Here is a 23,903-nt window from a genome sequence, read left to right on the forward strand (position 1 = left end):
GTTCAAGCAATTCTCTTGCCTCAACCTCCCAAGGATTACAGGCTCATGCCACTGCCACCATGCCTGGCTAATTTTTGTATTTTTAGTAGAGACAAGGTTTCACCATATTGGACAGGCTGGTCTCGAACCTCAGGTGATTCACCCACCTCAGTCTACCAAAGTGCTGGGATTATAGGCATGAGCCACTGTGCGCAGCCTCATATGTTTCTCACTCAAGAGGTAAGGAAAGCAGAGGACAAGGGAGAATCCATCCTTCTCAGCATTGTGTCTTTAAACCACCATCACCACACAGCCATCACCCCCAGAGACAAACTTGAACATCTAGACACTTGTCACTGGCCCCGTATTCACAGACATGCTACAGACTCAGCCTTTCAGGGGTGAATCCTCAGCATCATCTCAAGCAGAATGCCCACTCTCCTCTGGTGTCTGTTCTCATGATTCCTCTGGGCATCTGCCTGGCCCAGAAGTGCCTGAGGTAGGCAACATGTACAGCCTGCCCAGTCCTATCCAAGGCCCCTGCCAGAGCAGTCACCACAGCCCCCTTTAAACAGGCCAGTGGCACCATTTTGCCATTTACAAAGATCAGCTTCCTGAGACACAGACTCAAGAGTGTCGGCACCCCAAGTGTCTACCAGCCTTACCATGGCCCACCGGAGTCGTCCTGTGCCCTACCCCATACCGTGCGGCTGCTCTGTAAGCACAGGCCCTAGGATGACTCATAGACACCTCTGGAAACTTTTTTTTTTCTTCCAATGGGCCATTTTCTGGCCTATAACTGTGTAGAAACACACAGCTCTGCCCAGATGAAAAGTGGAGAGCTCCTTGACCCCTTAGATGCCTGTGTCCTATCTAGGAGGGCTAGAGGTAAGCAGTTTGCTGCTAATAATATTTGGGGGAAACCGTCTATTTCTGTAGCAGTTGTGAACAGTAAACTCAGGAAGGTTGATTGAAATGACATGTCACAGCTGCACACCACTTCCTCGGTCTTAAAAGAAAATGAAGGGCTGGCAACGAGCCCCCACCCCCAGCCATGGAAAAGCTTTAGAAATCAGAGGCCAAGAAAGCACGTTCTAAGAACAGATCCCTTGTGTGGAAAGCTCTGCGTTCGTGGCGTTTGCCCTGGTATGCTCGCTGGGTGGAAAGGAAGACTCCACACCTGTGGTGCAAGCACCTCCTCTCACCACCGCGTCCCCAGGTATAGGACCCGTGCTCTTTGTGGAGGAATAACCCTCACCTGCCCGGAGTGTATCTGTGAAGCACTGCCCAGGGTCAGGTGATTTCATTTGGTCCTTAAACTCACTCTGGGAGGGAGAGAGAGCAGGTGGTATTCGGTGGGGGTGAGGAGGCTGCAGACAGCTGCCCTGTGTTCAAAACCAGCTGACAGATGAGACCCAGAAATGGAGAGAATGTATCAGCCTTACTTCTGCACAAGTCTGGATTGGAGGATGTGTTTACAAGTGTGGCCCCGTGGCCTTGCTAAGCAGAGGTGAATAACTGCAGGTCTCCTGCAGGCTTAGAGCCTGCCTGGGGGCTTGGCAGGAGATGGCAGGCCAGCCAGACCTACCAGGTGGGCCCACATGCCCAGTGTTGCCACTACCTCCCTGGGGACAGGGCTCAGGAGTGAGCAGCAGTCCCTCCACATAGAATGAAGCCAGGGGAAGGGGAGGCCCCTCCACTCTTCAGTATTATCTCTTTCATAGGCCAGGCCCTTGTGGCCTTCCAAACCATCACGACTAGTGGGATGGCCAGGGAGGACTGACCGACTCTTAGCCCGGGGCCCTTGCGTCACTCCAACAGGGCCTTGGCTTCCTCTAACAGAGCCACTTATCAAGGCCCCTCTTTCCCTGAGCACTCCTGTTTATTAGCCTGCCACACCCAGCCAGGAAGGAAGAGTCGGCCCCAACGATAGTTTGATTTATGATCTCATGTAATTAATATTAGCAGGCTGCCCACTGTCCTGCCGCTTGTCAGCAGTTCAGCAGGCACTGGAAACCTGTGCATCCTTCCATAAATTATTTAACTTCTCTAGGGTATGTAGGGATTAGATTGGTAGCTTTAAAACTTTAACAGTGGAACACATTTTATGTAATATTGATGTAAGACGTCATTAATGTGGAAAAGAAGTGGGGTTTTTAGCTTGAATGTATTAGTATCCATTGTAGACACTTTTTCAAGTCGTCCATGAGACTTCTCTTGAAGGACACAACACTTCTGAGAACCAGGGTCACGTGGGACAGTGACCTCATATGGCACTCTCATATATACACGCAGCTCCTATATATTGCCTCAGTAGCACAGTGCCAAGGAAAACCTCACCCACCCAGTTGCCTTCTCAAATTAGGCATCCGTCCAACCAATGTAGATGTTTAAGAAAGGAATAGCAGAAACATTTTACAGTTAGTCGCTGACTGCAATGACCAACTGTTCATACGAATTGCTTACTGTAAATATGGTCAGTCAAATGGTACTCAGAACTTACAGGAACTTACGGGAACTCAGAGTCTCAGAGCCTTTGACCACGCCGCATCTCCCCACCCTGATGCGCTTCAAGGGGCTCAGTGTACCTGGGCTCTGGTACCCTCACACAGCTCCACACGTGGTACCCTCACACAGCTTTACACATGGTACCCTCACAGCTCCACACAAGTGGTACACTTACACACTTTACACATGAGTACATCCTGAATGGACATCTTTTTTCAAATGACCAGTGCCCCACAGCAGCCCTCCTAGCCCATGCTTATTCACTTAAGAAGCTGAATAATATGCACAGATCTAATTAGTGGACTCTTAAGAGCTGCAAAACGTAACATCTCAGTACGAGGTAACAGATCACCAATATTCGGTGTAACCCTTTGATTGACCATAGTGTATGTTATTTTTTTTAATTGGTTTTTAAAACTATAAAACATTTCTTAATAGAATTTGAAATCGCTGCAGAGACCCCAGAACACCTCGTGCCCTGTGGCTCCACTGGACTGTCAGATCCCATCCAGTCCTGACACTCCTCCATTAGTGTGAGAAGGGACAGAAGGGTGACTGCAGCCAGGCAGGCTGGAATCCTAAAGAGGGCTGCACAGAGCCTTCAAGGATCACAGGTCCAGCAACGAAAGGCGAAGGGATGGTCATTGGGTTGGCATTTGGAGGCCCCTTCAGCCTCACAAACGTCACTGGATCCCAGGGCTGCACTGTCCAGCAGCAGCTTATCGGGCTCTCTACTAGGCCAGGCTTACACAGGTTCATGGGTCCTTGGCATCCTATCCCATGCAGCACCCATGGTGGGAGAGGAGGTGCATGGTGCTCACCCTGAGGGAGAACAGTCTTGTGATCCAGAGAGCCACCAAATGTCTAGAGCAGCCAATTTATGGAGCCATCCCCCAGAGAGACACCACCATTAGGCAGGCAGTGTGGTGTCTTCCGTGGTCGGAGACTGTCCTGGGTTTAAACTCTAACCTGCCACTTTCTCCATGATCTTATCCCATACCGCCAAGTTTCCTAGAGCTTTAGTTTGCTTTATAAAATTGGGGTGCCCGGAGGGTTCAAGAGAGCTGTGTGCTGATGTAAGGCGTTTAGCACTGCCTGTACACAGCAAGTGCTCAATGAGTAGATGCATACATACAGAATATACAAGTCACCTTTGCATGAGGGCTGACCATGTGCCAAGCATTGAACCAGGCCCTGCAGCCACACCAGCGAATTATTAAATTGTTCAAATGCATGATATTCTTTACAAAGTTATACAAGAGATGAAAGTATGGGGGCCCTAAATTGGTACATTCCTATTTGGGAAGAAGCTGAAAGCCCAACTAAGGGCAGACATCCAGGTGTCTCTAAATGAGCACTGGACTGGAAGCGCAGCCCCCAAGCCTCAGGCAGCACTCGCACACTGCAGCAGCTCAGAGCCTCCATTCTTGCCCACACAACCAGCACACCAAGCCCTGCCCACCTCCCTTCACTCGGGAGCGTCCTACTGTCCGTCCATCAGGAAGGCATCTCACCACAGTGGAACACAGGGGCGGGAATTAGGGACATCAGTACAGAAGGAAAGAGTCAAACTAGCAACAGGCTGACTAGAGCCCAGGTTGAGGAGGGAGAGGTGAGCAACCACAGTTCTTCATGACTGTGCCGTTTCCACCAACGTCCCGCATTGTGCTCCTCAGCCCCTTTGCTGAGGCTGTCTGCCCAGGTGATGCCAGCACCTCCCCCAGTCTCCCTGTGTCCTACTTTTGGAGTCATCCTGCTTCTGGCAGCCCTATTCTTTTCCCCTCATTGTGTGTCTGTCTTTTGTGGCAAAGTCTGTGGACCAGAATACTTCAACCCTCGTCAGTTTAATGGTTGCAGCTGGCCCTGAGAGGATCCAGGGAATGAGAGTGGCTCTCACTGCCTGGTGATGAGGCCAGGGAGATCATTCAGCTCCAGCCTGGCACTTCCGGCCTCCACAGGCATGGCTATGCAATGGTGCTAACACGCTTTCTACATGGAGGAAAGAGGCCTAGATGCCTGGGGCAGTCGCCGTGGGTGGAAGATGCTCTTGACAAGCATCTGTCTCAGTGCTTGGGCTCCGGGGATCTGCACCTGCCATGCTTCCATTGTTCCTTGTAGCCCGATGGGGTTGTAAGAGCTTGCCTGCACCTGGATTCCTCACCCTGGGAGGGATGTCTTTCACCCAAGCCCAGAGGAGGGACCAGCGGCAGAGGCTGGAGACTGCAAGGAGCGCTGAGGTTGGCTGTCTTATTGCAGACACAGGAGAGCAAGGCATCTGGAGTCAGGAGACCTGTGTTCTGGTTCTAGCCCATCTGCCTCGTTGGTTGGCTTCAGTTTCCTCATCAGCACAATGGAGATGCGTAGCTATGTGCAGCACCACAGTGAGCATGGGAGCCAGTGGGCACATCAGGACAAACCTTTGGCAAGTGCCCAGCACACAGCACTCCTTGTCCAAGTCAGTCCCTTGTAGGGATACAACATGCCTCATCAGTAACACGAAGGAGATGGGGCTACCTCCCACTGGACTTGGTATTATCTGGTGTGCCATCTCCATCCATCTCTAGGAGTCTGGCCTTACCAGGATGCCTAGAGCATCTGGCTGTGTGGAACTCGGGCACTTCTGAGTGGCCAAGTGAGTTTCCTGCTTCCTCCGAATTGTCCGTCAGATTTTGATTGCTTGCTCAACTCATGAGGAATGCCTGCCTGGGCATGTCATAAGGCTCAGGGCGTCGATTACAGTCTGGGAAGAAGGAGAGAGCCACACCTGCCAGGGTCCCCAGGGAGCCAGGCCAGCCCCGAGAATCCTCCAGAGGAAGAACCAGGAGACATGAACTCAGTGCCAGCTCCTAGCCCCCCTCTTCCCTCCCTGGGCCTATGTCCTTTCCTCTAAAATGGGGGGTCATGGTGTATTTTCCCTGCTTCTCATGCACGGCAATGGGAGAAGGGGGAGTCAGTGACTCCCAGTGTGTCTAAGGGACAGTGCTGATGGAGGTCAAGACCTGGGATGGTCTAGGCTTGCAGCCTGCAGCCCTGGTCGCACCACTGGCTGGGCAGGCCCGAGTTGCCATGGTAGAAACAAGATGAGGGGGACTGCAATCTGAATATTGATTCTCCCTCCTCTGTCCAGCCCAGGTCTGTCCAGGGAGAGCAGTGGGTTTGGGTTACAGACTTGCGGTCCAGTCCCACGTCTGGTCAGCTATGACCCTGCATCATCAGTCGGTAAAGTGGAGGCGACTGTGCCCACCTGTGAGTTAACACCTCTTTGGTTGCAAATAACAGAAACCAGCCCCAGCCTGCGAGCTGCCTCACAGGATCCTGTGACCCTGTGGACCCTGCAGGCAGAAACACTGCCAGGCCCTGGGTATAATGGCCCCAGGGTCTCAGTGCTGTCAGGAACCCCTCCTGCCTGCCTCTGGACAGCACCTCCTGCTCTTGGGCCCTGCACCCTGGCTTTCTCTGTATGTTGCGTCAAATGGTGGTGAATGGCTGCCAGCAGCTACCAAGTCCACAGGTCACAGCCTAGGACACTGGGTCCCCTCCATGTCTGTCTGTCTGTCCGTCCATCCCCTGCTTTGTGTCCTGTGATTCTCCCTCTCAGGCAGCCACCCTAAACCAATCAGCAGTGGCTGGGGACAAAGCCAGTGGGTCCAGGTCTCTCCCTTGCAGGTGGGGTGAAGTATCAGAGATACAACATGCCTCAGCAGCAGCAGGAGACGAGGTCACCTCCCAGCCGAGGAGGGCAGGAGAGGCTGGCATCTCACTGGAGCTGAGGATGCCAGCAGCCGAGCAGCCCTCTCCCCTCACCTACCAGGGCACTTGGGCAAACTGCCTCCCTGCAGTGCGGCCATCCGCCCTTCTGTAATGTGGAGGAATGCCTCCGCGCTCCCTCCTGCAGTTCCGCTCTGCTTGTTCCGGAACAGATGATAACAGAGATGGAGCATATGGGCCCCAAAGTCACCCGACATTATGGGAAAGTGACATTGTGTTACCCCGGGCTTGGGGGGAGGGGCCCGTCACTGTGAGCACAGCTTCTCCCTTTGTTCTTCAGAAGGGCACAAGGTTGCCCCTCCTGAGAGGAAGTGTGCACACCTGGACTTCAGGGAGGATTTCCTCTGTCTAGGCAGCGATTTGGGAAAGCAGCCATAGGGTGGGCATTTATATGGGGAGGAGAACATGGTGGAAGCCAAAGTCCAGTCCTTCCTGGGCCACTCCTGCCTCAGCCACAGCCCAGGCCTGTCACCCACAGGGCCTCACCCAGCCTGACCTCCATGGTCCCCGCAGCCTCAGGTCCCGCAGGTATGTCAGGAGCTCCCAGAGTGCTGCGAGCAGATCATGGGAAGTGCCCAGCTGGGCTCCAGGCCTAGCTCCACCCTGGCCTTAGTGGGTCCCTGCCCAGGGTTGGGTGTCTTGGCATTTTTGAATCCAAGTTTCCTCCTCCTCATCACAACTCTTACAGTGCTCTGTGTGCCTCTGACCTAGACCCACGCACAGTGCCCCCAGGGCAGGTTTTTAAACCTCAATTGGGAAGGCTGGGGGCAGGCACTGCTTAGGCATTCTTCTCTTGTCCCCAGCAGGTCTGACCTGTGGTCCAGAGGGGCCCTGCCGTCCCCTGTTCTCCCCAGGCCTGGTCCTTGACAGCCCCTGTGGACACTGAGGTTGGGACAGCCAGGGTCCACATCGCTCTTGGCTTTGTGATGAGCTCATGGCGATGCCTTGCAGCTCTTCAAGCAGGCTCTCGGGCTGCAGTCCAGGCTGGGTGTGTTGGGAGACCCACCCTCAAAGCCCAGCTCAGGCTGTGCAGGCAGAGGACAGGCCCAAGAGGGGCTGAGAAAGCTGGAGGGAGCAAGGAAGCAGGTGCTGGATGTGGAGGGAAAAGAGCTGGGGGGAGGCACAGGGTCCCTCCTCTCCTGCATTCTCTCTCCTCGCTGTGGCTCCCCAAGTCTTACCGTGCAACTTGCAAAGCTTTTGGTAGGCGAGAAAGCCACCAGGTGTAAGTTCCTAGACGAGAAGCTGCTTAGTGAAGAGAAGGAAAGAGAAGGCTCTTCACGTTTTCTTTCACCTGACTTGTGGCCTGGCAACCTTGGGCTGTCCCTGCTTTTTTCTGACCTTCCCTAGGAATTCCCAGGAGGACCCTAAGATTGTGGATATAAATCTTGGTGCTTCAGGACAGCAGAAAAGAGAACTGGCTAAACAGAACCTGGCCTGCCTGTGGGCCAAGTGGGTTAGAACCAGAGGCAGGACACGGGGCAACCGTGCCAGCTCCAGAGTCCAGCGCCCACCAAACTTCTCACCAGGAACCCGTGATCCTGTGCACAGCCCAGCACATTCTTCCTACCCCTCCTTCCCCTGACATGTTGGCCCTCCCTCTGGCCGCAGGTAATGACTTCTTTATAGGAGAGCTGTAGACAAAGGAGAGAACTAACGGGGACTGACACAGCCTCTGGCGAGACGATTCTTTGGTCTCTGGGCAGCAACTGAACCAGAAAACTGGCAACACAGGAGCCTAGCCTTGGCTGATGGGCTGTGTGAGCGATGCCGGGCAGAGGAAGGGCCAGGCAGAGTGTGCGGTCAGGACAGGCCCTCGCCCTTAGCACTTTCCAGGCCGGTCCGAGCCTCAGGAAGAGATTGCAGAGCCTGAGGTGTACCAACTAGCACCACAGACAGCTGGTGCTGACTACCAGTGCGTCACTGCCCGTCCCTGGGCCTCAGCTATCTAGGCTGTGAAACGGAGCTGATGGCCACCCTCATTACCTCACAGGGTTATCGGGGAGAGATCGGATCCAGGCTGAATGCAGGCCCTGGAAAGTGCAGTGAGCGCTCGAGTCCGCGGACTGCCTATCACAGCCTCCTCCTCTTCCCTGCAGGGCCACCCGTTCCTCGTGCAGTTCAATGACGGAAATGCCACTGTCGTGTCCATGTGGGTGTGCAGGGCGTTGGAGGAGCGGCGGAGCCAGCAGGGATCCCCATGAAGCCGCAGTGGGGAGCTGAAAGCCCAGGACTGGTCACCAAGGAGAACCACCCACCTATCACCCTCTCCATAGGCTACCTGCGCCAGAAGAGCTTTGCTGGGCCCAGGCTTCCCTGCCCTCACCTTCGTCTCTGCCAGCAGGGGGCCTTACCTGGGGCCACGTGTGGCCTGCCCCACCAGGCCCTCCCTACACCTTCTGGTCTGGAGACGCCGACGCTGGCAGGGCATAAAGGGTGGGGCAGTGAGAATGGAGGCACCCGGGGCCCCTGCCCACTTCTATTTTCCTAACCTTTTTCTCTGTAAAGGGTTAGGCCCGTCAGCATCACTGATGGGAATAAAAGTATTACTGCTTTGTGACAGTCTCTGACATGAGGGTTGTGTTGTCTAGTGGGTCTGTCGCCCCCCCCCCAGAGCCGGGGACAGATGGGGTCTCCACTTCAGCAGGGATGTGTGTGACAGTGCCAGCTGCCCATCCAGGTACCTGCAAGCGCCCTGCTCGCTCCTCGCAGTGCTGTGCTAAGGCCCACAGCCCAGCTCTGTTGTCAGACGCGAGACAGAAGCACGGCGGCACTCGGACGGGTCCCATGGCAGGGAGTCGGCCTGGATCTCAGGCCCCCACCCTGAGCTCCTCCCTGAACTGCCAGACATGTCCACTCGACCTCTGTGGCCTAGGAGGGAGTCGGCTGTTCTGAGAGGCCCTCTCCACTCCCACCCCCACCCCTTGACCCCATAGCTGCCACTCCTCTCAGGCAATACCCTCAGTCATGTGCCAGGTTAGCCTGGCTACCCCCATTTTACAGGTGAGGAGCTGAGGCTCCAAGGGTCCCAAGTTTCCACTCGGAGGTCTGAGCAGCATCTCAACATGTCCAAAAGCAAATTCCTAATCCCCACCCCGCCCGGACCTGTTCCTATAGCTTTGCTGTCTCAGTAAATGGCATCTCCATCCTCCCAGTGCCCAAGCCATTTGGCGCTCTCAAAAACACCAGGACATAGCCTTGACTCCCTTTTCACCCCCATATCCAGCCTGCCAGGAAGGCCTGCTGTCCTTGCCTTCAAAGAATATTGGTTCCTTCGCCTCAAATTCTCTCTTGACTCCAGCCAGTTGGCCTCCATGCTGCTCCTTGAATATCTGGGCACATCACCACCCAGGGTCACAGCAGAGACGTCTAGCCATGGAAGGGTCACACTCCCTCCATAGGCTACCACGTTGCTAGGGAGCCGCTGCCCAGCTGAACCTCCAGCTCATGGGTGGGATTGGGGCTATTATAAAAGGGTGAGTTAGGGGCCAGGCACAGTGGCTTTGGCCTGTAACCCCAACACTTCGGGAGGTTGAGGTGGAGGATTACTTGAGCCCATGAGTTCAAGACCAGCCTGAGCCAACATAGTGAGAACCTGTCTCTAACAAAACTTAAAAAATTAGCAAGGTGTGGTGGTGAATGCCTGTGGTCCCAGCTACTAAATGAGCCATGATGGTGCCACTGCACCCCAGCCTGGATGACAGTGAGACCCTGTCTCAAAAATAAATAGGCTAGGCACAGTGGCTCATGTCTGTAATCCCAGCACTTTGGGAGGCCAAGGTAGGTGGATCACCTGAGGTTGGGAGTTTGAGACTAGTCTGTCCAACATGGAGAAACCCCATCTCTACTAAAAATATAAAATTAGCCGGGTGTGCTATCGCATACCTGTAATCCCAGCTACTCAGGAGACTGAGGCAGGAGAATCGCTTGAACCCAGGAGGCGGAGTTCACCACTGCACTCCAGCCTGGGCAACAAGAATGAAACTCCATCTCAAATAAAGTTGAATTGAGCTAGGTAGGGACTCAGTTATTTTGATTGGGGTTTTACATGTCACTAGCAGCTAGTACCACGCCAGCTAAGGTCGGCCTTCACACTTGGTGCCTGGAGCAGACGTCCCCCATGCGCCCACATGGCTCACCTCTACGTCCTGCAGGTCTCAGCTTAAATGGCATCTCAGTGAGACCCACCTAAGCACTCCAAAATCGCAACCTCCCGCACCTGCCCTGGGGCCGCATGTGCCCCTCACCTGCACCACTTTCCTCTACCGCAATTAGAACTATGTGACACTCCACTTATTTTCTCTTCGGTCTCCTTCCTCTCCTGCCCTCCATTAGAATGGGGTCTCCACAAGGGCAGAAATTCTGGTCATGTGAAAAACATGGTATCCCCAGTACAAAGAACAAGACCTCAGCTCTGGGCAATGTGTGTGGGTCAAATGGCCAAAATGGTGGACTCTGCATACCCAGGAAAGGGCACCCTGTGTGAGGCATCACGTGGCTTCCCAGGGTGGGGTCAGATCATCTTTTTCATAACACTTTTCAAGGCACAGGCCTCCAGCTTTCTCTGAGCACCTGCCATTTGCCTGGGGCTTGGAAGGTCACAGAATTGGATGGGGCCACGGCCATGAAGACCGTGCTCCCTGGCCCAGCGCTCAGGGCGGGGAGAGCTGCGGGCAGCACCGTGTGATGGACTTTCTCAGGAAGAGGCTCTCAGAGAGTGGGGAAAGCTCAGGGACTCCCACACGGGACTGCCCCAGAATGTGAAGCAGCCACCACCCAGACTAAAGCATGTCCTCATTTTAAGACGATCCATCCAACAAGCCAAGGGCGGTAGGAAGAATGAGCAGGTCCCATGCTGGGCAGTGTGCTCAGGGCTCACTCTATCAACTTGTTTAATCCCCACCATGATCCCCGGAGGTAGATGCTGAGACGATTATTCTGCCCATTCTACAGATGAAGGAACTGAACCATTGGCCAAGTGACTTACCCAAGGTCACCCAACAAATAGCAAAGCGCTGTTTGGGACTCAGAGCACCACTCGTAATCACGGCTCTGCTAGTCAACTCCACACACAGCACACATATGTGCACACACGTGTACACACGCACACACCTTGTCCTCTGCCACAGAGGTTCCCAAACTCTGGTTTGCCGAGATAATGCTAATACCTTTGGGAAGGGGCCAAGGATCTGCAATTTGACCAGCTCCCCAGGGATATGGGTGCAGAGCGCCCCCCACAGCACCGAGAGACTCTGCTCTTTGACCAGCTCCCCAGGGATATGGGTGCAGAGCGCCCCCCACAGCACCGAGAGACTCTGCTCTTTGACCAGCTCCCCAGGGATATGGCTGCAGAGCGCCCCCCACAGCACTGACAGACAGTGCTCCAGATGCATGCTTTGGCCCAGAGACCAGCTTTCAGGGTGATCTTGAACAAAGGACGTCTCCTGCCTGAGTCTGTTTCCTCATCCGTCCATGCGGGGGTTGATCTCACTGTGTCCCCGGAGCACCTCCCAGCCCTGACATCCCAGAGCAGAATTCTCACCACTTGGGCTCATCCCGTGAGCACCCTTGCCCCTTAATTACATCACCCACATGCACGCACAGAATTTTGTTCACAACTTTAGGGTTCGTGGAGACCCTGGAGCCCACTCACTTATGACCTCTAGTCAAGGGTCCCTGCTTTGGGGTAGCCCCCAACTATAAATTCCCCTGTGGCTTGAAGTTAGGAAGATGGGGAGCCAAGTGACTCCTGAGGGGTCCTCGTGCTACGACCCCTCTGGCTGGAGGCGGGTTCCTCTTTGGCCTGCTGAAGTGCTTCCTCCAGTCACCCTTGGGGGCCAGAGGCCAAGCCGCCCCTGCCCTCAGAGGTCATGGGAGGGCTGAGACCTAGAACACCGCAGTGCCAGACAATGGTCTGGCCAGCACGCGCTTGTCCCCTGCTGGAAATCCACCCCCGCCCACCCTCACCCACACCCCATCCACGTGACTAATTCCTTGTCTTCCTTTCAGGCCCCTCTCAAACGGGCACCTCCTCTTGGCAGCTTCTTTATTTCCTTCTCTGGATATACACTGAGCCCCTCAAGGGCAGGGTGAGGCTGACTCGCCTCTATCCCAGGACCTGGCCCAGGACCTGCACAGGGAGGGTGCCTGCGGCGTGGGAGGGCAGGAGGAGGGAAGGTAGGGTGCAGGGATGAGGCCCTTGGGGACTGTCACTGTCCTGCTTGGACCCCTTGCTCCAACCCTCATTATCACCCATTCACTTTCTAACCGTAGCCTTTGAGAGGCCAGACCCTCATTGGAGGCAGCCTCAGGCCTCTCAGACCTTCAGGGGAGCCTAGAAGGGAGTGTTTCTGGGACTCTCCCAGGCCAAATCCTCAAGTCCTCACAGGACTCCCAGATCACAAGGAGAGATAGGGGCCTCCTTTGCTTCTAGGGCCCCGGCTTGGAGAACAGGAGACCCCTCACACTCAGCCCACTGTCCCTGATTCTGTGTGGTTTTCCCATGTGGGAAATGCAGGATACAGAATCCCAGGGCTTCAGAGATGCTCCAGGAAGTCTGTGGGGGCGGAGGGAGGAGAACTGGAACCCTCTTCTCCGGGTGTGGTGGAGGCCCTGTGGTGCCAAGCAGTGTGACCCAGAGCCCTTACCCAAGGCCCAGCCCCACTGGGGGTGGTCAGGCCAGTGCGAGCTGGGCTGGATGGTACAGCCTCACTGAGGGAAGCTGCAGGTGCCCTGCCTGAGCAGACCTGCATCTTTGGGGGGGCATATGCTTCCAGGTGTCAGGCCAGGGTGGAACCTCCGGGTGAAGCCTTGGGGTGATGCTGGGCCTGCTGGCTGGCCCCCCATCACACAGGGTGGTTCAGAAGGAGCTGGACAGCTGCCTCCACATAGGATGAGCCCAGAGAGGGCCATGATGCCACCTCAGAGCTCTTTCCCGTGACTGCTGCCCGGACTCCCCCTTGGAGCTTCAACCTTTAGCTAAGTCTGGCCCCTATTACAATGGGAGCCTGGCCAGGTGCAGTGGCTCTCACGTGTAATCCCAGCACTTTGGGAGGCTTGGGTGGGCTCAGGGGTTTGAGACCAGCCTTGGCAACATGGCAAAACCCTGTTTTACAAAAATAAGCCAGGTGTGGTGGCATGTGCCTGTCGTCCCAGCTACTCAGGAGGCTAAGGTGGGAAGATCACCTGAGCCTGGCGGGGGAGCATGCTGCAGTGAGCTGTGAGCCCGCCACTGCACTCCAGCATAGGCAACAGAGACCCTGTCTCAAAAAAAAAAGAGCGGGGCTGTGGGGGAGAATGGGAGCCTATGTTCTCAGTCACAGAAATGTCCTTGAGAAAGAAGGGCATAGAGGGAGGATGGTGGGAGGGAAAGACAGTCCCAGGTCCCAGGGTGAGGGAGGGAGGCAGTGCCCAGCAAGTGGGCAGAAGAGCGTGGAGAGGGGAGCTGCACCGGCTCACAGCAGCCCAACTCCATTCCTGGGGCCAGGTGGATCCCTAGGACTGCACCCGGACCAGGTCCCTGCTTCTACTTTGGGGAAGCAGCAGTTCAACCCAAGTGCAGGTGGGAGGCGCGGAGGAGGAGGCTGAGCTGACATCAGCCAAGGTGCCGCAGCAAAAACAGGCGTGGTCACGTGGGGTCAGGAACGGGGAGTGCAAAGGGGTCTGCAGGGGAACCAGGCCAGGGGAAGCAGTCAGCAGCTCAGGACATCTGCCCCGAGCCTGGTCCTTGGTAGGGTGCTGGCTGCTCATACAGAAAGTGGGGCGAGGGCATGGGCCTCCATGGCACAGAGCAAGCTGCCATGGCGCTCGCCGGCTTTCTCATGACTCCTTTCTGCCTTGGCAGAAATCACATCCCTGACTCAGCAGAGATGCTTTCAAGTAGTGGGCAGGCAGGGCAGGCTGTGGCTGGCAGTAGGGGGAGCCCCTGAGACTGCCTGGGCTGGCATGAGTCACAGGAGTGGATTATTATGCGGGGCAGGGGAAGCAGCAGACCCCAGACCTCATCATGACAAATTTTCTGCTGAACAACCACAAATATTCACTGTGACTTTGGACAGAGTCTGAAAAAGACTTTGTTTCCTCCCTTGGCGGTATCATTTGTCTTGTTTTGAAGCCACGAGATTGCAGGCGCAAACTTATAGACTCAAGTTTGTCTTAATTGCTGTGGTGTCACCACCTCTCTGGCAGATAACAGCACAATGAACGAGTCGATGGGGCTGAGCCCTCCAGGTCCTTCCTCTAAAGTGAGACAAATGTCCCTCCTTTGAGCCCAACAGTCCATCGGCAGCTCTGTCATTTATTTATCTCCCTAACAGTTTGCATTAACTTGCAAGGGATAAAAAGTCTCTTCTGCCCACAGACTTAGTTAAAAGCATCCAGTCAAACTGTGCGGCTGCCTAGGAATTTGCTCTATTTCTCTTTTTTCCCCACTTTGGGGGCGAGGGGGTATAGGGAGATCAACACGGCACACACTGGGAACAATAATGAGGGCAGAAATGTGGGAATGAAGTTTTGAGATAGAAAAGAAATCCTGCCAGGCATGGTGGCTCACGCCTGTAATCCCAGCACTTTGGGAGGCTGAGGCAGGCAGATCACGAGGTCAGGAGTTCAAGACTAGCCTGTCCAACGTGGTGAAACTCTGTCTCTACTAAAAATACAAAAAATTAGCCAGGCGCGGTGATGGGACTCCTGTAATCCCAGCTACTCTGGAGGCTGAGGCAGGAGAATCGCTTGAACCTGGGAGGCGAAGATTGTAATGAGCTGAGATCATGCCATTGCACTCCAGTCTGGGAAAGAAGAGTGAAACTCCACCTCAAAAAAAAAAAAAGAAAGAAAAAAGGAAAGAAATCCTATTTGCCTTGTAATCTGAGCTTCTGAGCTGCACATGGCAAACTGCCTTCACACTGATCTCATTTGGTCTCCCAGCTCCCTGGCAAGGGCAGCAGGCTGCAGGGTCGTCCCCATCTCTGTCTCCCACTCCATGTTCCCATCACAGGGGGTGACACTCTGCTCTTTGAATGTGCAGAGCCCTCTCTGTCTCTGAGCCATGACACAGGCTGTTCCCTCAGGCTGGGACACCTTCCTCCCATCCTCTGCCTCCTGCTTAATTTCTGTTCATCCTCCAAGATTCAGCTGAAACACAGTTCCTATGGCGAGGCCTTTTCGAATACCCAACCTGACCTGGCCCACCTGTGGGTACAGGAGCCCAGACCACAGGCTGCCGCCACCCTGGAGCTCCTCTGTCACTGCCCAACCTCGATGTGTCATCCTTCTGTGTTTTCTTACATCAACTATCTGCCTCATTTCAGTGAGAGCCCCAGGAAGGCAGGAGCTGGCTCAGGGCCCGGCATTCAGGAGACGCTCAAAACTAGTGGTTAAATAAATGAAGGGGAAGGTGGGGTGGGTGGGGCTTCAGGAAATTTCAGTGACCTCCCCCTCCCTGTCTCCAGCTGCCTGGGAACAAGTTATTTACTTATTTATTTATTTGAGATGGGGGCCTCGCTCTATTTCCAGGCTGGAGTGCAGTGGCGCCATGTCAGCTCACGGCAGCCTCAGCCTCCTGCGCTCAAGTGATTCTTCCCCTTCAGCTTCCCAAGTAGCTGGGACTACAGGCACATATCAGCATGCATGGCATAGTTTTAAAGTTTTTGTAGAGATGTAGTCTTACTGTGTTGTCCAGGCTGGTCTCAAACTCCTGGCCTCAAGCAATCCTCTTACTATAGCTTCTCAAAGTGCTGGAATTACAGGCATAAGTCCCTGTGCCCAGCTGGGAAGAAGATGTTTATAAAAGCATCTGATGGGATTGTGGCTGCTCTTTCATTTTCCCCCTATTACTCTGCACTTTTGAAATGCAACTCAAACATGCATTATTTTGTAATAATAATTCGTTTTAGAAAATGTTAAATCTCTTGGTCAGAGTCCCAGCAAGGCAATGGGAGAGGTGGGATTCAATGGAAGTCTCCTGATACCCAAATCGAACCCCTCTTTTCTACCCCATGGCCTCCTGGGTCTTCTTTGGCAATCCTGTGGAGGATGCAGAAGAATGCAGCTATGAAAGGCATTAGCGTGGAGTCACACAGACCCGGGTTCAAGTCTTGGGTCCTCCGCTAACTCACTGTATGATCCTGGGCCTGTTTTCTCAATGGTAAAGTGGGGTAATTACAGTAGTGGGTTTGTTGATGTCATTATTAAATCATTTCTTCAACTGACTGTGATAATCATAAAACATTTCTAAAGAGCTGATTTCTAGCCCCTTCCTCCTGCCAGGCACCGCTGCCTCACATACACACAGACCATCATATAACCACGAAGTCCCGGAGAATCCCCACTTCTTAAATATTCCTTCCCCAGGAGAAATGGTACCTCCTTCCTCTGTGGATGCAATACAGGTCACAGTGACTGCTAAGGGACTGTCATTCTCCAACAAATACTGTCTAGGCTTTTCCCCTTCCTCCTCCCCCACCCAGTGGTGATTCATTTGGCCCCCTGTCTTCCATGCATGCGATGCATGGGGCATGTGCCTCTGCTGCGACTCCAGCCTGGGGTAGAGTGACTTCGAGGAGGTGTTCTGTCTCCCTTACTAGAGTGACAGTCCCACGAGAACACAGCCTGCATCTTACAGGGAGGCAGTGTTGCTGAAGAAACAGCTTTCACTTCAGACAGGTCTAGGTTTGAGTCATGGTTACTACTTCCTGGCTGTGTGGCTTTGGGCAAATAACTTCACCTCTCTGGACCTCAGCTTCCTCAGCTGTGCCATGGGTATGCTAGCATCATAAGATTCTTAGGAAAACAAAATGAGATGAGAGATGCCAAGAGTGCAGCATAGTGTCTGGTGCACAGTGGGGACCCAAGTTCCTTAGCTGGTGTCAATAGAAATAGAAAAGTGACCCTCTTCCTATACCACTGCCACCCCCAGCCCTAATCCTATCCCTCTTGAACCCTTTAACCTGCTTTATTTCTTCTTCACAGCAATTGTTGCCACTTGGAATTAAGGTAATCTTTCTTGTCCATCTCCCTACTGCAGTGTGAACTCCAGAGGGTAGGGACTAGCTTGCCTTAATCCCCACTGTGTCCCTAGCTCCTGACACACAGGAGATACTGAGTAAGCATTTGAAGAATTCATGGTGTCTCTAGTGCCTATGCTGGGCCCTGCTGAGGTTTCAGAGAAGTCCTGGGGAGTCTACATGCCCAAGTGGGGGCCACCTGCTTGTTCACTCAAAATTCCAACAAAGCTGGTACCATCTCTTCTGGGGAAGGTAGGATACTCATTTCTTCAGATCAGAAAAGCCAGCAAGGGGCCAAGACAATTTAAAGGAGAGAGAATAATCTTTCAACAAATAGTATTGAGACAACTGGACATCCACAGGCAAAAGAATGAATTTGGATCCCTACCTCATATCATATACAAATGTTAGCTCCAAGTAGATGGGTTAATCATATACTACAAGAGCTAAAACTATAAAAATTCTTAGAGGAAAATATAGAAGTAAGTCTCAAAGCACAGCCTTCTTAGATATGAGGCCAAAGCACAACAGCCCCTCCCCCCAAAAAAGAAAAAATTGGATGCCGTGAAAACAAAATGTGTGTGCTTCAAAAGATACCATTAAGAAAAGAATATGAGGACTTCCACCAAGATGGCCAAATAGGAACAGCTCTGGTCTGCAGTTCCCAGTGAGAGCAATCCAGAAGGTGAGTGACCTCTGCATTTCCAACCGAAGTACCAGGTTCACTGGGACTGATGAGACAGACAGTGGGTGCAGCCCAAGGAGGGCAAGCTGAAGCAGGGTGGGGCATTGCCTCACCCAGGAAGCACAAGGGGCCAGAGAACTCCCTCTCCTAGCCAAGGGAAGCCATTGGGAACATTTCCTGACAGGATGGCACCCTCGTGGGCTCAGATAGTACGCTTTCCCATAGTTTTTGCAACCCACAGACCAGAACGTTCCCTCCAGTCCTTACAACACCAGCGCCCTGGTTTCCAGTGCAAAACTGGGCAGCTGTTTTTTTGGTTGTTTGTTTTCTTCTCATACCCTAGTGGCACCTGGTACACCAGTGAGACAGAACCGCTTATTCCCCTGAAAAAGGAGGCTGAAGCCAGGGAGCCAACTGATCTGGCTTGGTGGGTTCCACCCCCATGAAGACCAGCAAGCTAAGATCCACTGGCTTGAAATTCTTGCAGCCAGCACAGCAGTCTGAGCTGGACCTGGGATGTTCAAGCTCAGTGGCGTCCACCATTGCCCAGGCTTAGGTAGGCGGTTTTATCTTTGCCTGTGTAAATAAAGTCCTGGGGAAGTTTACACAGCAACTGGGCAGAGCCCATGGCAGCTCAGCAAGGCCTCTGCAGGCAGACTGTCAACTAGACTCCCTTCTGGCTGGGCAGGGCATCTCTGAAAAAAATGCAGCAGCCCGGGGGCGGATCCAAGATGGCCGAATGGGAACAACTCTGGATTGCAGTTCCCAGTAAGAACAATGCAGAGGGTGAGTGATCACCACATATCCAAATGAGTTATTACTGCTCACAGACCAGGAGATTCCTGGGCTAAAAAGTGTGAGTTTCCAGCATGGCTGTTTCAGCTGGCACAGCGGGTCTCCGCACAAAAACCACACAAATCTGGGTGCTGTTTCAACTGGTGCCTGGAATGCCTGGGAGACAGAGCTGCCCATTCAACTGAAAAAAAGGGGGCTGAAACAGGGAGCCAGGTGATTTGGCTTGGCAGATCTCACCCACACAAGGGTGCATCTCAATCTGAAATGCTCTGGATTGAGAGTTTGACAGCAAGCACAGCAGGACCCAGAATGGGTCCAGCTCTGTTAGGGGAAGGGCTTCCACCATTACCAAGGCAGTCCACCTTTACCAAGGCAGTCTGACATTACTGAGGCAGTTCTAACTATACCTCTCTAAACAAAACCACAAGGAAGTTCACACAGCAGCTGGGCAGAGCCCACAGCAGCTCAGCAATGCCTCTGCTGGCAGACTAACTAGACTACCTCCTAGCTGGGCAGCGCATCTCTGAAAAAAGGCAGCAGCATGTCAGGAACTTATAAATAAAGCCGCACCTTCCCAGGACAGAGCACCTGGGAAAAAAAGGCAGTTCCGCTGCAGCAGACTTAAACGTACCTGCACAGCAGCTCTGAACAGAACAACGGAGCTCACAGCTCAGCACTTGAGCTCCTATAAGGGTCATATTGTTTCCTCAAGCAGCTCGCTGACCCCTGTATAGCAAAAGAGACACTTCATAAAGGAGAGCTCAGGCTGACATCTGCCAGATATCCTTCTCGGATGAAGATAACAGAAGCAGAAATTGGCAGAAACCCTTAGTGTTCTGCAGCTGCTGCAGGTGATCCCCTGGTAAGCAGGGTCTGAAGTGTACCTCCAGCAGTCCTACAGCAGAGATGCCTGTTAGAAGGAAAACTAAAAAACAGAAAGAAATAACTTCATCATCAACAAAAAAGATGTCCACTCAGAGACCACACCCAAAAGTCACCAACTAGAAAGACCACAGGTACATAAATCCCCAAAAGATGGGAAGAAACCAGTGCAAAAAGGATGAAAACACTCAAAACCAAACACCTCTCCTCCTCCAAGGGATCACAACTCCTCATCAGAAAGGGAACAAAGCTGGATGGAGAATGAGTCTGATGAATTGACAGAAACAGGCTTCAGAAAGTGGGTAATAACAAACATCTCTGAGCTAAAAGAACATGTTCTAACTCAATGCAAAGAAACTGAGAACCTTGAAAAAAGGTTTGACAAAATGCTAACAAGAATAAACAGCTTAGAGAATAAGATAAATGACCTGACGGAGCTGAAAAACACAACACGAGAACTTCGCAAAGCATACCCAGGTTTCAATAGCCAAATCAACCAAGCAGAAGAAAGGATATCAGAGACTGAAGACCAACTCAATGAAATAAAATGAGAAGGCAAGATTAGAGAAAAAAAAGAGTGAAAAGAAATGAACAAAGCCTTCCAGAAATATGGGATTATGTGAAAAGACCTAATCTACATTTGATGGGTATACCTGAATATGATGGAGAGAATGAATCCAAGCTGGAAAACACTCTTCAGGATATTATCCAGGAGAACTTCTCCAACCTAGCAAGGCAAACCAACGTTCAAATTCAGGAAATATAGGGAACACCACAAAGATATTCCTCAAGAAGAGCAACTCTAAGTTACATAATTGTTAGATTTACCAGGGTTGAAAGAAGGAAAAAATGCTAAGGGCCCGAGGCAGGTGGATTATGAGGTCAAGATATTGAGACCATCCTGGTCAACATGGTGAAACGCTGTCTCTACTAAAGATACAAAAAATTAGCTGGGCATGGTGGCGCGTGCCTGTAATCCCAGCTACTCAGGAGGCTGAGGCAGAATTGCCTGAACCCAGGAGGCAGAGGTTGTGGTGAACCGAGATTGTGCCATTGCACTCCAGCCTGGGTAACAAGAGTGAAACTCTGTCTTAAAAAAAAAAAAAAGCTAAGGGCAGCCAGAGAGAAACGTCGGGTTACCCACAAAGGGAAGCCCATCAGACTCACAGCAGATCTCTCGGCAGAATCCCTACAAGCCAGAAGAGAGTGAGGGCCAATATTGAACATTCTTAAATAAAAGAACTTTTGTGCTCACTTCGGCAGCACATATACTAAAATTGGAATGATACAGAGAAGATTAGCATGGCCCATACACAAAGATGACATCCATATTCATTGAGCATTCCATATTTCTAAAACAGAATTACAAGAAAAAAACAACCCCATTCAAAAATGGGTTATGGATATGAACACACACTTTTCAAAAAAAAGACATCTACGAGGCCAACAAACATATGAAAAAAACACTCATCATCACTGGTCATTAGAGAAATTCAAATCAAAACCACATTGAGATACCATCTCATACCAGTTAGAATGGTGATCATTAAAAACTCTGGAGACAACAGATGCTGGAGAGGATGTGGAGAAAAGGAACACTTTTACACTGTTGGTGGGAGTGTCAATTAGTTCAACCATTGTGGAAGACAGTGTGGCGATTCCTCAAGGACCTAGAAATAGAAATACCATTTGACCCAGCAATCCCATTAGTGGGTATATATCCAAAGGATTATAAATTGTTCTATTATAAGGACACATGCACATGAACGTTCACTGTGGCACTGTTTACGTAAACAAATAGCAGAGACATGGAACCAACCCAAATGCCCATCAATGATAGACTGGACAAGGAAAATGTGGCACATGTATACCATGGAATAATACTATGCAGCCATAAAAAACGATGAGTTCGTGTCCTTCATAGGGACATGGATGAATCTGTAAACCATTACTCTTACCAAACTGACACAAGAACAGAAAATCAAACACTCATCATCACTGGTCATTAGAGAACTGCATGTTCTCACTCATAGGTGGGTGTTGAACAATGAGAACACATGGACACATGGACACATGGAAGGGAGCATCACATACTGGGGTCTGTTGTGGGGGAATAGGGGAGGGACAGTGGGGGGTAGTGAGGTTGGGGAGAGATAACATGGGGAGAAGTGCCAGATATAGGTGATGGGGGGATGGAGGCAGCAAACCACACTGCCATGTATGTACCTATGCAACCGTCCCACATGATCAGCACATGTACCCCAGACCCTAAAGTGCAATTATATATATATATATATGAAAATAATTTTCAACCTTGAATTTCATATGCAGCCAAACTAAGCTTCATAAGTGAAGGAGAAATAAAATCCTTTATGAACAAGCAATTGTTGGAAGATTTCATCACCACCAGGCCTCAGGCCTGCCTTACAAGAGCTCCTGAAAGAGGCATTAAACATAGAAAGGAACAACCAGTACCAGCCACTGCAAAAATGTACCAAATGGTAAAGAACATCAACACAATGAAGAAACTGCATCAATTAATGGGCAAAACAACCAGCTAGCATCAAAATGGCAGGACCAAATTCACACATAACAATATTAACCTTAAATGTAAATGGGCTAAATGCCCCAATCAAAAGACACAGACTGGCAAATTGGTTAAAGAGTCAAGACCCATTGGTGTGCTGCATCCAGGAGAACCACCTCACATGCAAGGACACACGTAGGCTCAAAATAAAGAGATGGAGGAAGATTTACCAAGCAAATGGAGAGAGAAAAAAAAAGCAGGAGTTGCAATTCTAGTCTCATAAAATAGACTATAAACCAACAAAGATCAAAAGAGACAAAGAAGGGCATTACACAATGGTAAAATGATCAATGCAACAAGAAGAGCTAACGATCCTAAATATACATGTACCCAATAGTTCTCAATGACCTACAGAGAGACTTAGATTCCCACACGATAATAGTGGGAGACTTTAACACTCCACTCTCAATATTAGACAGATCAATGAGACAGAAAATTAACAAGGATATCCAGGACTTGAACTCAGATCTGAACCAAGCAAACCTAATAGACATCTACAGAACTCTCCACCCCAAATCCACAGAATATACATTCTTCTCAGCACCACATCGCACCTACTCTAAAACTGACCACATAATTGGAAGTAAAACATTCCTCAGCAAATACAAAAGAACTGAAATCATAACAAAGAGTCTCTCAGACCACAGTGCAATTACATTAGAACTCAGGATTCAAACTAACTCAGAACGACACAACTTCATGGAAACTGAGCAACTGGTTCTTGAATGTTGACTGGATAAACAATGAATGAAGGCAGAAATAAAGAAGTTCTTCGAAACTAATGCAATATTAGAGAACAAAGACACAGTGTACCAGAATCTCTGGGACACATTTAAAGCAGTATCTAGAGGAAAATTTGTAGCAATAAATGCCCACATGAGAAGCAAGGAAAGATCTAAAATTGACACCCTATCATCAAAATTGAAAGAGCTAGAGGAGCAAGGAAAAAAAAACCTCAAAAGATAGCAGAAGACAAGATCAGAGCAGAACTGAAGGAGACAGACACACACAAACCCTTCAAAAAAATCAATAAATCCGGTAGCTGATTTTTTGAACAGATCACACCAAAAAACCTTCAAAAAATCAATAAATCCAGTAGCTGATTTTTTGAACAGATCACACCAAAAAAACCTTCAAAAATCAATAAATCCAGTAGCTGATTTTTTGAACAGATCACACCAAAAAACCTTCAAAAAATCAATAAATCCAGTAGCTGATTTTTTGAACAGATCACACCAAAAAACCTTCAAAAAATCAATAAATCCAGTAGCTGATTTTTTGAACAGATCACACCAAAAAAACCTTCAAAGAAATCAATAAATCCAGTAGCTGATTTTTTTAACAGATCAACAAAATAGCCAGATTAATAAAAAAAAAGAAGAATCAAATAGATGCAATAAAAAATGAAAAAGAGAGAATAAATAAAATAAATAGAAAAAGAAGAGAAGAATCAAAGGGGATATCACCACTGATTCCACAGAAATACAAACTACCATCAGAGATTACTATAAACAACTCTATGCACATAAACCAGCAAACCTAGAAGAAATGGATAAATTCCTGGACACTTGCACCCTCCCAAGCCTAAACCAGGAAGAAGTCAAAACCCTGAATACACCAATAACAAGTCCTGAAGTTGAGGAAGCAATTAATAGCTATCAACCAAAAAAAAGCCCAGGTCCAGATGGGTTCACAGTCA

General features: G+C 50.9%; 1 protein-coding gene and 1 non-coding gene across 24 annotated transcripts in view; both read left to right on the plus strand.

Annotated features, from left to right (window-relative positions):
• The window catches only part of MAP2K5 (mitogen-activated protein kinase kinase 5), a 279,080-nt gene extending 270,263 nt beyond the window's left edge, over positions 1-8,817 (plus strand). For all 23 annotated transcript variants that reach the window (XR_013520769.1, XR_013520770.1, XR_013520771.1 and 20 more), the window contains one exon: positions 8,352-8,817. Coding sequence is in view for 15 of the 23 variants with exons in the window: in XM_054239383.2 (XP_054095358.1) it covers positions 8,352-8,456 (105 nt within the window). In the remaining 8 variants the exon portion in view is untranslated. The remainder of the gene's footprint in view (positions 1-8,351) is intronic.
• Positions 8,818-20,864: 12,047 nt separating this feature from the next.
• Positions 20,865-20,971, plus strand: LOC118145262 (U6 spliceosomal RNA). Its single transcript, XR_004730390.1, has one exon. It is a non-coding gene; the product is annotated as a U6 spliceosomal RNA (small nuclear RNA).
• Positions 20,972-23,903: the final 2,932 nt, after the last annotated feature.

This window comes from Callithrix jacchus, chromosome 8, assembly GCF_049354715.1.
Source record: "Callithrix jacchus isolate 240 chromosome 8, calJac240_pri, whole genome shotgun sequence".
NCBI classification, from domain to species: Eukaryota; Metazoa; Chordata; class Mammalia; order Primates; family Cebidae; genus Callithrix; species Callithrix jacchus.